Source organism: Kogia breviceps, chromosome 17 (assembly GCF_026419965.1).
Source record: "Kogia breviceps isolate mKogBre1 chromosome 17, mKogBre1 haplotype 1, whole genome shotgun sequence".
Classification (NCBI taxonomy): domain Eukaryota; kingdom Metazoa; phylum Chordata; class Mammalia; order Artiodactyla; family Physeteridae; genus Kogia; species Kogia breviceps.
In genome coordinates this window covers 38,427,832-38,443,860 of record NC_081326.1, presented here as the reverse complement: position 1 = coordinate 38,443,860, position 16,029 = coordinate 38,427,832, and the positions used below count along the sequence as shown (strand labels likewise).

The 16,029-nt window shown below is 37.5% G+C and overlaps 1 protein-coding gene and 1 pseudogene across 3 annotated transcripts in view; one reads left to right on the top strand and one right to left on the bottom strand.

Moving 5' to 3' along the window:
• The window catches only part of VIRMA (vir like m6A methyltransferase associated), a 58,100-nt gene that overhangs the window by 33,413 nt on the left and 8,658 nt on the right, over positions 1-16,029 (top strand). For all 3 annotated transcript variants that reach the window (XM_059042862.2, XM_059042863.2, XM_067017019.1), the window contains 6 exons: positions 1,306-1,399; positions 1,543-2,087; positions 2,615-2,850; positions 3,512-3,764; positions 6,550-6,767; positions 12,417-12,549. In XM_059042862.2, coding sequence (XP_058898845.1) covers positions 1,306-1,399; positions 1,543-2,087; positions 2,615-2,850; positions 3,512-3,764; positions 6,550-6,767; positions 12,417-12,549 — 1,479 coding nt within the window. The remainder of the gene's footprint in view (positions 1-1,305; positions 1,400-1,542; positions 2,088-2,614; positions 2,851-3,511; positions 3,765-6,549; positions 6,768-12,416; positions 12,550-16,029) is intronic.
• LOC131744182 (nascent polypeptide-associated complex subunit alpha pseudogene) lies at positions 13,962-15,634 on the bottom strand (annotated as a pseudogene).

The window sequence follows — 16,029 nt, the reverse complement described above, 5'->3', positions numbered from 1 at the left end:
ATCTAATCGGTTGCTGTTTTGACCCACCAACAAAGAGCTATTTGGGTTTTATCTGCTTCAGATTTTCCTTCACTAACTTGTCTCCCTTCTCTTTTTCCTCCATCTCCCCTAAGAGTACTTTTTCCTCCTATAATGCCATCATATTCTTCTCTTCTTTATGCCTCAAATGATATCTAGAGTTTTTCATTATGTTCGGTCTTTTATTTAGCAGAAGTACAGTAGTGTCCTGTAAATTTAGATGGTCAGGTATTTAGGGTACTTGTGCATGGTTAGGAGAATATATAAAGTATCCAATAAATATCAGATGGTTTCGCTTAAAGTATTTAAACAATAAAAAGTTCAGTACTAGAAATTTGAATTACATGCTGTAATTAAGAGTTTTAATTTTTGTGTAAATCCTTGTCCCATTAATTATGGTTATTATAAATGACTTTCATTCTAAGATGTACTAAAGACAGTTGATCTAAGACTGAAACTTCACTCTGTGGCTCCCTGCTACCTTATGTAATTTGTGAATTATTAAAAGGCAGCAAGGAATAAATTAGAGGAAAAGATAACCTAAGGTGGGAAACATATGAGGAAAAGGATTTTCTTATTTTTAGGTTTCTCCTCTGAGGTTTAGAAGCTGAAATAGTAACATTTTAAAGTGCTATTTCTTTTAAGTTTTTTTTAACCATCTATATGCTGCTCCTTGGAAAGCAACTTAAACATAACTATTTGTTGCCAGGAAGCATAGCATGGGCAGGTGCTAAGGACATAGGCAACTATTTATTTTTCCTCTAGCCATGCCCCAAATGGCCATCATAACTAGATTCTTGTTGTATCTGCATTTTAAAAAATGTATGTTATGTAGTTTTAAAACATTCCATCATGCTTCCTCAGTTTTCAAAGAGCTTTAGTACCCACAGGGCTTTGTAAAATCAGAGTCATTTCTTCCTTTTTGGGAATGAGGATGTATAGTAAGAGTATCCAAAAAGGAGCTATTTTAAATTCTTAATCCAGAGAGTTTCATACATAATCTGTATGAAGCCTTTGTTTTAGTCAGTACTTTTTTTTTAGTACTTTTTAATATACTTGTGTTTGCAATTACTCATTTTATGTTCAAAATGTCATATATGGTACAACATATGCCAAAGATTATATAACCTTTATAAACTTCATTAGCCTTATTCATGTTTTAAATTTAGTTAAGAAGTTTAAAATGACGTAAGTACTTAACTTGAAATGCATATTTTTAACTGATACCTTCTCTGGGCCTGATAGGTACCAAGAAATTAAACTTTCTGTTCATTTTTATTTTTGAAGAATATTGATAACTTGATGACCCCAGAAGGAGTTGGCCTTACTACTGCCTTGCGTGTTCTCTGTAATGTGGCATGTCCACCACCTCCTGTTGAAGGTAATGTGGCTACTATACTTAAAAACTACTGTTTTTTAGGCCTAGTATAAATATCATTTATTAAATAAAATATTCAAAATCTTAACCAATGATTAATATTTAAGTAATTAGAGTTTTTTTTTTTCTCCCTTATTTATATAAAGGTCAACAGAAAGACCTGAAGTGGAATCTTGCTGTCATTCAGCTTTTTTCTGCTGAAGGAATGGACACCTTTATTCGGGTGCTGCAAAAATTGAACAGTATTCTGACTCAGCCTTGGAGACTCCATGTCAACATGGGGACTACCCTTCACAGAGTTACTACTATTTCAATGGCTCGCTGCACACTTACTCTTCTTAAAACTATGTTAACAGAACTCCTGAGAGGTGGATCCTTTGAGTTTAAGGACATGCGTGTCCCTTCAGCACTTGTGACTTTACACATGCTCCTGTGCTCTATCCCTCTCTCAGGTCGTTTGGATAGTGATGAACAGAAAATTCAGAATGATATCATTGATATATTACTGACTTTTACACAAGGAGTAAATGAAAAGCTCACAATCTCAGAAGAGACTCTGGCCAACAATACTTGGTCTTTAATGTTAAAAGAAGTTCTTTCTTCAATCTTGAAGGTTCCTGAAGGATTTTTTTCTGGACTCATACTCCTTTCAGAGCTGCTGCCTCTACCATTGCCCATGCAAACAACTCAGGTATCACTTCCATATAACATGCATCTTATAAAATGACTGCAATAACACTTTCTAAAAAGCCAGTGATTTTGTTTAAAAAAAAAAAAGCCCTCATCTCCTTCCCCTAAGAAAGACATAAAATAACTGGGTGAGGGTGAGATAAAACTGAAGCAAGTTGGTCATTAAGGATATATGGGAGTAACATTTTAAATAAATTTTTGTTAATGTGAATTTTATTTTGCCGTTATGTATACTTGTACTTTTGTTATTTTTAAATCCTTTCTCCCCACCTTTATCGTGTTAGAATTTGCCATGAACTAGGTTGCTTCACCAATGGACTCTGCTCTACTGACTGCTAACCTGAGAACAATAAGATTTTTTAGATGCATTGAATTTAAGCAAATGTTTAATTGTATAACAGAAAATTAAATGTTTTAAGCTTGCAGTAAAGATGTTCTTTTCATAACAGTTCTTCCTGAACAGTTTTTGTGACTATAAATAAATATTTTTAAAAATCTACGTACACACACATTATACTTTTTTAACAGGTTATTGAGTCACATGATATATCAGTGGCACTCAACACCCGAAAATTGTGGAGCATGCACCTTCATGTTCAAGCAAAGTTGCTCCAAGAAATAGTTCGCTCTTTCTCTGGCACAACCTGCCAGCCCATTCAACATATGTTACGGCGTATTTGTGTTCAATTGTGTGACCTTGCCTCACCAACTGCACTTCTGATTATGAGAACTGTGTTGGATTTGATTGTAGAAGACTTGCAAAGGTATTTTGATTTTGCATTAAAAATTTTTTTCCTCAAGTTATTTTTGACACATTCATTTTTTTAACTTAGAATTTGGAAACCAGGGTTTAGTGTGCTCAGATAATATGTGTACATATAAATATATACGTATACATATATACAGACACACAGACACATGAATATATAGAGATTAATTTTAATTAAGAAACTTTATGTCATTATTTATGTGCAAGATATCTTGAAATGTTTCAAGATTGGGGTGTTTGAAAGGTGAGCTATGAAGTACTCTGATTTAAGAAAATACATTATTAAAAACCTGAATTTACGGGCTTCCCTGGTGGCGCAGTGGCTGAGAGTCCGCCTGCCGATGCAGGGGACACGGGTTCGTGCCCTGGTCTGGGAAGATCCCACATGCCGCGGAGCCTGCGCCTCCGGAGCCTGTGCTCCGCAACGGGAGGGGCCGCAACAGTGAGAGGCCCGCGTACCGGAAAAAAAAAAAAAAAAAAAACCTGAATTTACAAAATTCTATAGTAATTGTAAAATTCCAGAGAAGTTGTCATACCCAAGGAATGAAATTTTTTATATAAGATTTGTGTAAGTTGATATGTGTTGAAAAGCAAATTATTAAATAATGCCTTAAAATCAAGAATTTTGTTTACTAAATGTGTTGATTTTATTTCAGCACTTCAGAAGATAAAGAAAAACAGTATACTAGCCAAACCACCAGGTTGCTTGCTCTTCTTGATGCTCTGGCTTCACACAAAGCTTGTAAATTAGCTATTTTGCATCTAATTAATGGAACTATTAAAGGTGATGAAAGATATGCAGAGATATTCCAGGATCTGTTGGCTTTGGTGCGGTCTCCTGGAGACAGTGTTATTCGCCAACAGTGTGTTGAATTTATCACATCCATTTTGCAGTCTCTCTGTGATCAGGTATTTATAGTTATTTTTATAAATTCTTTGTGTGTGTATGCGTTTCTTAAAAGCTTCTCTTCATGTAAATCTTGGCTGTTAACAAAGAGATCGCATCTGTTTCATTACTCTTACTTTTGTTTAGGGAGATAAATATGACCAGTGAACCAACAATAAAATGATTTGGTGCTATATAACTTTCTTTGACTTTGTACTTCACAGGTTTCTCTGAATAGCTTTTTTCATTTTCTTTATGAGACACTGTCTTTGGATATTTACTTTACGTGCTGTTATATTCTTTGGGGTTGGTTATGTCTAGTATGTTCATTTTCCTTCTAATTATAGACCAGTTCACTCTTGAATATTATAGTTTTGTGATTGGTCGAATTAATACGATTTCTTGTTTGGACAATTTTTTAAAAAATCTTTTTTGGGGCTTCCCTGGTGGCGCAGTGGTTGAGCGTCTGCCTGCCGATGCAGGGGACACGGGTTCGTGCCCCGGTCTGGGAAGATCCCACATGCCGCGGAGCGGCTGGTCCCGTGAGCCACGGCCGCTGAGCCTGCGCGTCCGGAGTCTGTGCTCCTCAACAGGAGAGCCCACAACAGTGAGAGGCCCGCGTACCGCAAAAAAAAAAAAAAAAAATCTTTTTTGGCTGTGCCCCACAGCATGTGGGATCTTAGTTCCCTGACCAGGGATCAAACCCGCACCCCCTACATTGGAAGCATGGAGTCTTAACCACTGGACCGCCAGGGAAGTCCCTGGACAACTTTTGAAGGCGTCACAGGCTACTACATTTTAGTGTGTTTCAGACTACTGTGCTATAAACGTCTATAAAGATGTTGACTAAAAGTAGTAGTATTTCTTCCTGCTGTTTATATTATTGACTTCCGGTTTATAGTTCCAGGAGTTAATGAGAATTGGTTTAACTTTTAGAGCCCAATGTTATTGTGATATTTGGAGATTTCTATGCCTAATGGCATTTTAGCTTGTCAGAATGCTCCTGCTATCTAAATCAATCAAATATGATTTTTCCAGGCAGAAAAAAAATATATATATAGTGTGTGTATGTGTGTGTGTGTGTGTGTGTGTGGTACACGGGCCTCTCCCTGCCGTGGCCTCTTCCGAGGTGCAGGCTCAGCGGCCATGGCTCACGGGCCTAGCCGCTTCGCGGTACGTGGGATCTTCCCAGACTGGAGCACGAACCGGTGTCCCCTGCATTGGCGGGTGGACTCTCAACCACTGCGCCACCAGGGAAGCCCAGGCAGAATATTTTTAATAGGATCCCATCATGGAAGATTACCTTTTTCTAGCTAACCAAAATCCAGTTTGGTTATATTTAACACTCAAGAAGGAACATTTTTGGTGTGGCTTGTTTTCACAAAAAGGGGATCTGGTAGAAAATAGTTTTGGACCAGGTAAAAAGGCTTATTTTAAGTCTTTATACCTCAGAATGTGCAGTCAACTGGTGTTTGTTAATATAATTCACGTTGGGTTGTATGACTGATGAGTTACACTTTAGCATCCTAGCTGCCCTGATCACTTAAACCTCATTCTTAGCTGGCCTCACCTTATTATATTTCCATTCTATTCAAGCTTTGTTTTATAGTTCTAACCCAAGTTGAATTCTTGTTTCCAGTGTGTTGAGGTGATTAAAGGCGATAACACATACTTAAAAATGTTTCTGTAATGTCTGCTTTACTTCTATAAAAAGAGTAGTATGAGTTTTTAGTAATTTTTAGGTAAACTTGCCGACATTGAAAAACTTGAATTTTAAACATATATAAAAACTACAGGGGGGCTTCCCTGGTGGCGCAGTGGTTGAGAGTCCGCCTGTCGATGCAGGGGACGCGGGTTCGTGCCCCGGTCCGGGAAGATCCCACATGCTGCGGAGCAGCTAGGCCTGTGAACCATGGCCGCTGAGCCAGCGCGTCTGGAGCCTGTGCTCCGCAACGGGAGAGGCCACAACAGTGAGAGGCCCGCGTAACACACACACACACACACACACACACAAAAAAAAAAAAAATTACAGGGGCTTCCCTGGTGGTACAGTGGTTGAGAGTCCACCTGCCGATGCAGGGGACACGAGTTCGTGCCCCGGTCCGGGAAGATCCCACATGCCACGGAGCAGGTAGGCCTGTGAACCATGGCCGCTGAGCCAGCGCGTCTGGAGCCTGTGCTCCGCAACGGGAGAGGCCACAACAGTGAGAGGCCCGCGTAACACAAACAAAACAAAACAAAAACTACAGGAAAATATTGGAAGACTGTGCCTAAATGTATTTTTTGCTCCATCCATTTCTTTTTGTGTTGTTTTTAATTCAGATATGGATATATTAAAATTTATTTCTCTGATGCTTTCTTTATAAATTTAAAATATTCAAATGAATGAATAATACAGTAATTTAAAATATTTTAGTACCAAAAGTACTAACCTAACCATCTGAAGATAGAAATTACACTCAGTGTAATCCAGAAGGAAAAATTTTTCAAAGAGATGTTCTTTTAAAATAATACTGTGAGTCAGGCGCAGTTGCCAAGTGGTAAGGCATTGATCTCATAAAGTAAAAATACTGTGAAACAACGTATTTGTCTTTATTTCTTTAGGTGTGTATCCTTGTATTAACCTTTATAGAAGGACAAAACAGCTCCTTTGTTCTTAATGTGTTTGAATCTATGTTTGGGATGGGACAGTAACCATAGTATTTTGGTAATTACTAATTGCTGTGTATTTCAGAAATAAAAATGATAAGTGATAGTGACAATCATTTAAAAAAATTATTTTTTCCCAACTCCCCTCCTCCCTCACAGGACATTGCACTAATTTTGCCAAACTCTTCTGAAGGTTCCATTTCTGAACTGGAGCAACTCTCCAATTCTCTACCAAACAAAGAACTGATGGCCTCAATCTGTGACTGTCTCCTGGCTGTGCTAGCTAACTCTGAGAGTAGTTACAACTGTTTACTGACATGTGTCAGAACAATGATGTTTCTTGCAGAGCATGATTATGGATTATTTCATTTAAAAAGGTAATGCTTTATCTAATATAATATACTCTTGTATTTAAATCCCCCCATATTAATTAATTCATAGCTGTTGTAGAAGGTTGACGGACGGTATGATTTCTTTCATGTGGAGAAATTTCGTGTTTGTGGAAAAGATTCATTAGCAATGAAAAGTGCTAGTAATAAAATCTTTAGGATTAAAAATATAAGTTGAATAGATAGACATATTATTGTGGGCATCTTGCAGTATTTAACAAGGAAATCTTATTGTTCCAGGGTCATTAATTCATGCTCTAAGGTATTTGTTTTGTTGGTATATTCACTTGTATTTCTTCAAAGATGACGGTAGTGTGATATTATGGACCCTAAAGCTGAAAGTGCTGATTCTGTGTTTTTTATTCTCTAGAGGAATGGCTGAGATGAAATTTGTTTGAAATGGTGTAAATCTCATGCTGCTCAGTCTCTCAAGTGTAATTTCTGCTCCTGCCTCTCTGTCCACGCCCTCATCTTTTTCTTCACTAGGGAGATAGCTGGCTACTACATAGTTTCCCTTGGAATTTGTAGAAGTATGTAGAATTATGAGATAGAAAGGATTAGGAAACATGTATTTGTACCTCTCATTAATTCTTATAGCATTGGTTGAAAACTTATGTTCCAGCTTGGTGCTGGCTGCTACCTTTTCCACCTGCTTAGTCTGTCTATTCTCCTGTATTCTCTCTCAGTTGATGGCACCTGCTGAACATCCAAGTTCTCCTGCCCCCCCACCACCTCCCAATCTCTCACCAGTCTTTAAATTTTACTTCTTTTTTTTTTTTTTGGTGGGGGGTACGCGGGCCTCTTACTGTTGTGGCCTCTCCCGTTGCAGAGCACAGGCTCTGGACGCGCAGGCTCAGCGGCCATGGCTCACGGGCCCAGCCTCTCCGCGGCATGTGGGACCTTCCCGGACCGGGGCACAAACCCGTGTCCCCTGCATCGGCAGGCAGACTCTCAACCACTGCGCCACCAGGGAAGCCCTAAATTTTACTTCTTGAATGTCCTTTTTCCTATTGCCTGGATATTTACTCTATATGCTTTAAGACTCATACATTACATATACAAGAAAACCAAAAAGCTTTCCTTGATTCCTCCATCCCTAGCTGAGTTAGGTGCTCTCACAAATACCCTTTGCATACCTCTGCCATAGCATGATATGTGATGTCGTTGGCTCTGCTAGATTCATGTAAGTCATCATAACCTATTCCCTTTTCTTTCTTTAGCTCTGATCTTTCTGCTAAGCTCCAAGTAACCCATGTATCTGTTTGACATCTCTACTTGGCTATCTAACGGGCATCCTAACTGAACTAAAGCAGACCTCTTGATATTCTTGCTTCAAACATGTTTCTGTCCTGCTTGTCCTGGTAAATGTTAAACTTCAAGATTCTTGATTCTTCTCTTTTCCTCACTCCCTACATCCAGTCTATCAGTAAGTCCAGTTCATTATGTTTCCAAAATACCTCCTGAATCTGATAACCCTTCTCCACCTCCATAGTTACCACCCCTATCCAGTCCACTCTTTTCTTTCATGACCCATTGCAGTAGCCTCCAATCTTCTCTTCTTACTTCAGCTGCTGTCCCCCTAAAATACATATTCTTAGCACTCAGACTGATCTTTTTAAACTTAAAACAAGATACGTGTCATTGTTTTGCTTAAATCCTTCTGATGGCTTCCTATTGCACTGCAAATAAAATTCAAACTCTATGATGATCTTTAAGCCTCTATACAGTATGACCCTTGCTTATCTCTTTGACTTACCTCATAGCTCTTTTGTCCTCAGTTTTGCTCCCTGTCAGGCTCATTCCTACCTCCAGACTTTTTTTTTCCTAAATGCTTTTCCCCTAGATTCTTCTAGGACTTATTTCCTCACTTCACTCAGGTATCTGTATCAATATATTTCCTGTCTAAATGCCTGTCTAAAATAGCCTATCCTTTGTGTCCCCCATTCCTTATTCCCCTTTATATTTTTCACTGTATTTATACTGTTTGACATTACGTTATATAGACTTACTGCTTATTTGGTTGTCTCCCTCACTAGAATATAAGCTGTACAAGGACAGGGACTATTTTCTTGACTGTACTCCCACCAGCACCTAGAAACCTGGTTCATAATAGACATTATGAAGGAATACAAGTCATTTTGCCCACAGATATTTATTGAATGCCGTCTTCTCTGGGCCCGACACTGTTCTAGGTGCTGGGAATTTAACTAAAAAAAAAAAAAATTCCCTGTCTTCTTGATGCTTTCATTCTGTTAGAGGTAGACAGATGCTAAACATGTAAATAAAATACATAGTATGTTACAGAAAAACGTAAAGTAGGGCAGAGGGATAGTGAGTGCCACAGTGAGGGTGAGAGTTGTCATTTGAAGTATGGTGGGGGGGGGTGACCAGGGATGTCCTCGCAGAGAAGGTAGCCCTTGAACAAAGAGCTGAGGGAGGTGAGTGAAACATGTTAATATCCTGGGGGAGAGCAATTGCAAATAGCATGCCTAACTTGTCTGAGAAAAAGCCTTGAGGCCGTGGTGGTTGCTCCTAAAGTGAGTAAGCAAGGAGAAAAATGATAGGGCCTAGGGTCAGAGAAGTAATGGGTGGGATTGGGGAGGGCAGATCATCAAGGGCCTCTAGGGTTATTTATAAGGGCCATTGTAAGGTTTTGAGCAGAGGTGTAGTATGATCTGGCTTTTTAAATAAACAGATCACTATATACTTTTTATCTAGTCCTGAAGCAGGCCCCACTCAAGAAAAAAATTTTTTGAGATAATTTTAGACTTTAAGAAGAATTACAAAAATAATAGTAGAGTTCAGATATATCCTTCATCCAACTTACCCTTATGTTGATGTCTTATATAACCATTGAATATTTACCAAAACTAAGAAACTAAGCTTGGCATAATACTATTAACTAAAATACAGAATTTATTTAGGTTTTACCAGTTTTTCTAGTAATGTTCTTTTTCTGTTTCAGGATCCAAGATAGGATCCTACCTTGCTTTTAATTTTAATGTATCCTTTGTCTCCTATATCCCCATTTTTCATGACCTTGACATTTTTGGAGAGCATTTCTAGAATGTCCCTCAATTTAGTTTTGTCTGATGTTTTCTCATAATTAAATTGAGATTATGCTTTATTGAGAAGGATACTACAGAGGCAATGTACCTTTCTGAGTACATCATATCAGGAAATACATCATATATTAGTGATGATATTAACCTCGGTTGCTTGACTGAGGTGCTGTCTGCCAGGATTCTGCACAGCACACTTACTAATTTTGTTTTTAAGTACTAAACATTTTGAAGAATATACTTTGAGACTATGTAAATATCTTCTTTCTACTTAAAACTTTCATCCACTCACTTTACTATCCATCAGTGAATCTTGGCATGTGGCTTTTATTACTGTGGTGTTCTAATAGTGATTTCCTATTTTTCTCATTCCTTTCCCATTTAATTGTCCTTCTATAGGAAAGAATTCATCACTTTTCCCTAATTTATTTACTTACTTGGGTATATCAATATGGATTTATGGACTTTTTTTTCTTGTATAATAATTGAGCGCTATTATTATTTATTTTGTTGTTCAACTTATGTTACTGATTTTGGTTTTTCTCATTGGCTAGAGCTGGGAAATATATGTGTCCTAAATCATGCGTATACACAAATCTATGTTTATTTTTTCATCTATTTATTTTATGTATATACTTAAAAAAAATCTTTCTATTTATCTATCTATCTATCTATCTATCTGTCTGTCTGTCTATCTTTCTGCCTGCCTGCCTGCCTGCGCTGGGGCTTAGTTGCAGCATCTTTAGTTGCGGCATGTGGAAACTTTTAGTTGAGGCATGTGGAGTCTAGTTGCGGGATTCGGGGACTTCAGTTGCGGCATGTGAACTCTTAGTTGCGGTGTGTGGGATCTAGTTTCCCGACCAGGGATCGAACCTGGGCCCCCTGCATTGGGAGCATGGAATCTTAGCCACTGGACCACCAGGGAAGTCCCTGTATGTATGTATTTTTTTTTTAAATGAGTCCATACAGATACTTTGATTCTAATACAATATCAGAAGGTTGATTCTAGCCTTCCCCCTTTCTTTGTAACCTCACCCATGTTTTATGATATACGGTTCTGTGGATTTTGACGAATGTGTAGAGTCATGTGTCCAGCATCTCATTTCCATGCAGAGCTATCTCCATCACCCCAGCAGTCCAATGTGCTACCCTTTTATAGACAACTTCTCTACAAGTTTACCAACAAAATGCCAGATTTTGGTATTGCAAGTTTTTTTTTTTTTTATTGTAGACATTCTAAAAGGTGTGTAGTGGACCCCAGTTTTTGATAGACTGTCTAAGTAAGGTTCACTTTCTTAAGGTTATAAGTAGAGGCTAGTAATTGGTATAGTCCAATTTTGAACCTTTGCTTTTTCCATTAATTGTATCATCTCTGTACTTAATCTCATTCCTGTTTGTTGTGCCTTGTCCGTTTCATTATTTTATAAAGTTCTCAAGAGCACGAGTCTTCTTTCTCTCTTTTGTATTGCTTTACCCAAGTCTTGAAATTTTCTTTTGATCAACTATGAACTGTGTAAATGCATAGGATAATTTTAGCAGGGCTGTATATTGTCATGATTTTGAATATATATCGTGATTCTTTCTTATACTAAAATCTCTTTATATCAGGGGTTGGTAAATTGTGGGCCACAGGCCAAATCCAGCCTTTCTTGGAACATAGCCAGTATTTATGTGTTGTCTGCAGCTGCTTTCCCACTACATCAGCAGTTGAGTAGTTGTGACTGAGACTGATGTTTTGTACAGAGAGAAACAGATTGAGTTGTGTATAACTCTGTAAAGCCTAGAATATTTATCATCAGTCTTGTTACATAAAAAGTTTGCTGACGCCTACTCTGTACCCATGATTTCTTTCTGTCAGATTACAATGTCATAAAGATAATCATTCTTTGTAGTTACATAAGTTAGGCTTTCTGATCAGGCTTTTGAGACAGCTATAACCTCACGTTAGAGAAATCCTCAGGTTATAAAAAGTGTAAAAAAGGGAACCTGTAAGTTTATTTTGCTAAGTTTTATAGCTTTATTATTGGGGGGAAATTTTTTCTTTCAGGGTTTTTGAAGTTTATCTTCTTTAAAAGGAGATATCAACTATAAAAAATGCTTTGTTAAATGGTTTGTGTGACAGATACACGAAAGTACTTTTTTACATTTCTTGAAATGTAAAATTTTAATTTTACTAAATTTTAGGCTGTCTGAACTGATATAGTTCATTTTTTAAAAAAATTAATTATTGTTTATTTTTGGCTGCGTTGGGTCTTTGTTGCTGTGCGTGGACTTTCTCTAGTTGCGGCAAGTGCTGGCTACTCTTTGTTGCAGTGCACGAGCTTCTCATTGTGGTGGCTTCTCTTGTTGTGGAGCATGGGCCCTAGGTGTGCGGGCTTCAGTAGTTGTGGCACACGGGTTCAACTGCTTGACGGCATGTGGGATCTTCCCAGACCAGGGCTCGAACTTGCGTTCCCTGCACTGGCAGGTAGATTGTTAACCACTGTGCCACCAGGGAAGTCCCAAGATAGTTCATTTCTTAAACTAGATTTATATGCTCAAATTTTAAGAAATTGCCTATTTTCTTTATTTACAGTTCTTTAAGGAAAAATAGTAATGCTCTGCATAGTTTACTGAAACGAGTGGTCAGCACATTTAGTAAAGACACAGGTGAACTTGCATCTTCATTTTTGGAATTTATGAGACAAATTCTTAATTCTGATACAATGGTAAGTATATATATGTATTTGGTATTTCTTATATTTATAAACTTTTATATATGTTAAAAAAATTGCTTGGGTTCAAAAATATCTTGGAATAACGTTTTTTGGAACTTGGAACTAACAGTACTGTTTTTTTCTATGTCCTCACACCACTATAAGTATGGGGTTTTGATTTATCAAAAAAGTAGATGTTTAAGAGTAGAATTTATTGAACTCTAATTTATTAGGCATCATTATTAATTTGTGAATACTCTATGATTTGCATTTTCTTAAAAGAGAGAAAAATACTACCTATAGTGCATTTATTTTTTTACCTAATTCTTTACATTGAGTTACCTTGCTAGGGTCACTCAGAATAGTCAAGTTTTATCAGTCTCTTAATCAAGTATTTACTTACTGTCACTTAATTGTACATTTACTGGCTCTGTTTTGGATGTTGTGATTTTTGGGGTGAATGTAAAGTTTATTATACTGAAATATTTTGGATCCCTCATAGATATGAATTAAAGATTATTTCCCCAGCTTTAAAATCGTATTGTTAAAATCTAATTAAAAATTTCTCTCATTAGTATTTATCAAAATTGTGGTATATATTGTGGACACAATTCTAGAAGCCACTAATAGGCCTGCCTTTAAAAAGTGTCAAATAAGTTTGGAAATGTCTCCCCAGATGGAGCTCAACTGCACATTAGTGTATTAAAAGCTCTAAAAGGCCCTGGATGAATAGAAACTTGCTTTACTGCAATTTAATCCAGTTTTGTCCAAATGTATTGCCTGCAGAATACTTGTGCATCTGTGTGTATGTGTATGTGTATGGCTGTTAACATCCTATGGGTTTGATATTTTGTCAACATTGATTTAAGAAATGCAGCTCATATTTAAGATTTCTGTTTAGAAAGAGTTATCGAGGACCTGTTTAGTACAGTATTACCAAAATAAATGTATGTGATGATTTCATAAGAAAAAATTAAATTTACTGTTTAGTATATTTCTCTTAGGCATACAATTTATATTGAGAATATTTCCTCCAGTAAGCCCTTCTTGGCTGCCTGTTGTGTTTGTAGTTATTGTTGTGCCAATTTTATTGGCAAATTATTGTTTGTTCTGTGTCATATGTAGTTTATTAAAGTGATTAAATTTACCAGATGCTTTGATTCTGAAAGATTGGTATACTTAACAGTAGGACTGTAGCTACCTACTCTAAAGAGATTTTAGTGTCTTACTTGATGGAAGACCACTTATTAGTTTTACCAGATGCTCAGTGACATGTTGTTAATAAATCAGTTTGACAGATTTTTTTTTCTTTTTTTCATCCAACAAGAAGCCATAACTTTATTAATGATAGAAACAGTACAGATTTCAAACCCAGCTGCAGTTACTATTTTGAAACACCAAAAAAAGGCCCTCTTTTCAGATGGTTACATTGCTAATTTTGTAATAGCGTTTACAATATCATTACTCTTGTTCTTCAGGGCTTGGACTGCCTTTGCTCTTGACACATTTGCTTGTGACATGACCAATTCTGTGTCCTTAACTTCCGCACCTGTTTCATCAGTCTCTTACTCTTCACTTTCCTCTTGTACAGTTGGAGTCTGTGTGTTTTCTTGAATGTTTGAGACAGCTTCCCCTTGAACTTTGAATTTCTCAGCAGCTGCTAACTGTGCTTGCTGAGATAAATCCTTGATCTTGGCTTCCCCCAAAACTATGTAGGTATCTGAAGCTAGGCTCTTGTGTACTTCTGGTTTTGTGATGACAAAAAGGATATTCTTAGATTTCCGGATAGTGACTCTAGTAACCCCTGTAACCTGTCGAAGATCCAGTTTGGACATATCCTTCTGTGCCTTCTTTTCACTCTGGCTCTGTTTTGCTTTACTGACTGGTTCTTCATTGATTTCAGCTGCTGCCGCCAGCTGGGCTTGTTGTGTGGTTGCCTGTGTAGAATCCTGTTCTTAACAAATCAGTTGTTAATATTTTATTAGTTGAGTCACCTCTGAGTCACCTCTCTCTTACTGCTTTCAAGATTCTTTTTTTTGGCTTTTGACAGTTTGATCATGATGTGTCTAAGAGTGGATCTCTTTGAGTTCATTCTACTTGGAGTTTGTTGATTGATCCTCTTGAAAGTGTAACGTTTTCATCATATTTGGGTAGTTTTCAGTCATTATTTCTTTAGATATTTTTTCCTGACTCTTTTTTTCTTCTTCTTCTGAGACTATTATGTGTGTGTTGGTGCTCTTGATGATACCTCACAAGTCTCTTAGGCTATGCTGTTCTTCATTCTTTTTTCTTTCTGTTCCTTAAAATGGATAATCTTAGTTGACCCTCTTCAAGTTCACTGATTCTTTTTTTTTGCCAGCTCAAATCTGCTGTTGAGCCCCTCTAGTGGATTTTTTTGGGGGAGGGTACTTCCCTGGTGGTCCAGTGGCTAAGACTTCATGCTCCCAATGCAGGGGGCCAGAGTCTGATCCCTAGTCAGGGAACTAGATTCCACATGCTGCAACTAAGAGTTTGCATGCCACAGCTAAAGATCTCAACACAGCCAAATAAATAAATAAATATTTATTTTAAAAGATTTTTTTTTGATGTGGACCATTTTTCAAGTCTTTATTGAATTTGTTACAATAATGCTTCTGTTTTATGTTTTGGTTGTTTGGCCAAGAGGCATGTGGGATCTTAGCTCCCTAACTAGGGATCGAACCCACAACCCCTGCATTGGAAGGCGAAGTCTTAACCCCTGAACTGCCAGGGAAGTCCCTCTAGTGAATTTTTTGTTTCACTCATTGTACTTTTGCACTCCAGAATTTATATTCATTTTTTGTATAACTCTTAGCCGTTTATTGATATTTTCTTGCAGAGTACTGTATCAGCATTCTCTCCAGTTCCCTTCCAAACATTTACTTCTTTGGTACATTCTAAATACTTCTGTGTGAGTTCATAACTTCCTAAAGCAGACATCAGATCATATCACTCTACCCTACAATACCTTTTCATATCTGTAGAATAAATTCCAAACTTTTTAGCAGGGCATTCAAGACTATTCACTGTATGGCCAAAAAGCTACCTTTGCAAACACTTCTCCCTTACTGGGAGCCATCATCCATAAGTCTCATCTACTATATGTATCTCCTTGGCCATGCTTCTCTTAGTTTGTTGTTCTCCCCCTGCTCCCTGCTCCCCTCCCTGTCCCTCTCCCTCTCTCCCTCTCTCCCTCCCTCCTTCCCTCCTTCCTTCCCTCCCTCCCTCCCTGGTGAAACTATGCCTATTTATAGTGCCTATTTTAATGCATCCCAATTTGTGAAGTCTTTGATATTACTTTTCTTTCTGTACACTTCACAGCATGTTATTGAATGATTTCTTTTTATAGATCATTTATATGCCTATTTACCATTTCCTACTCCACTATCTGACTGTTAGGTCACTTTGGTCAGAGACCATGTCTTACTAGCTTTTTCCCAGTGTAATTGTACAGTGTCTTGTATAATTTAATAG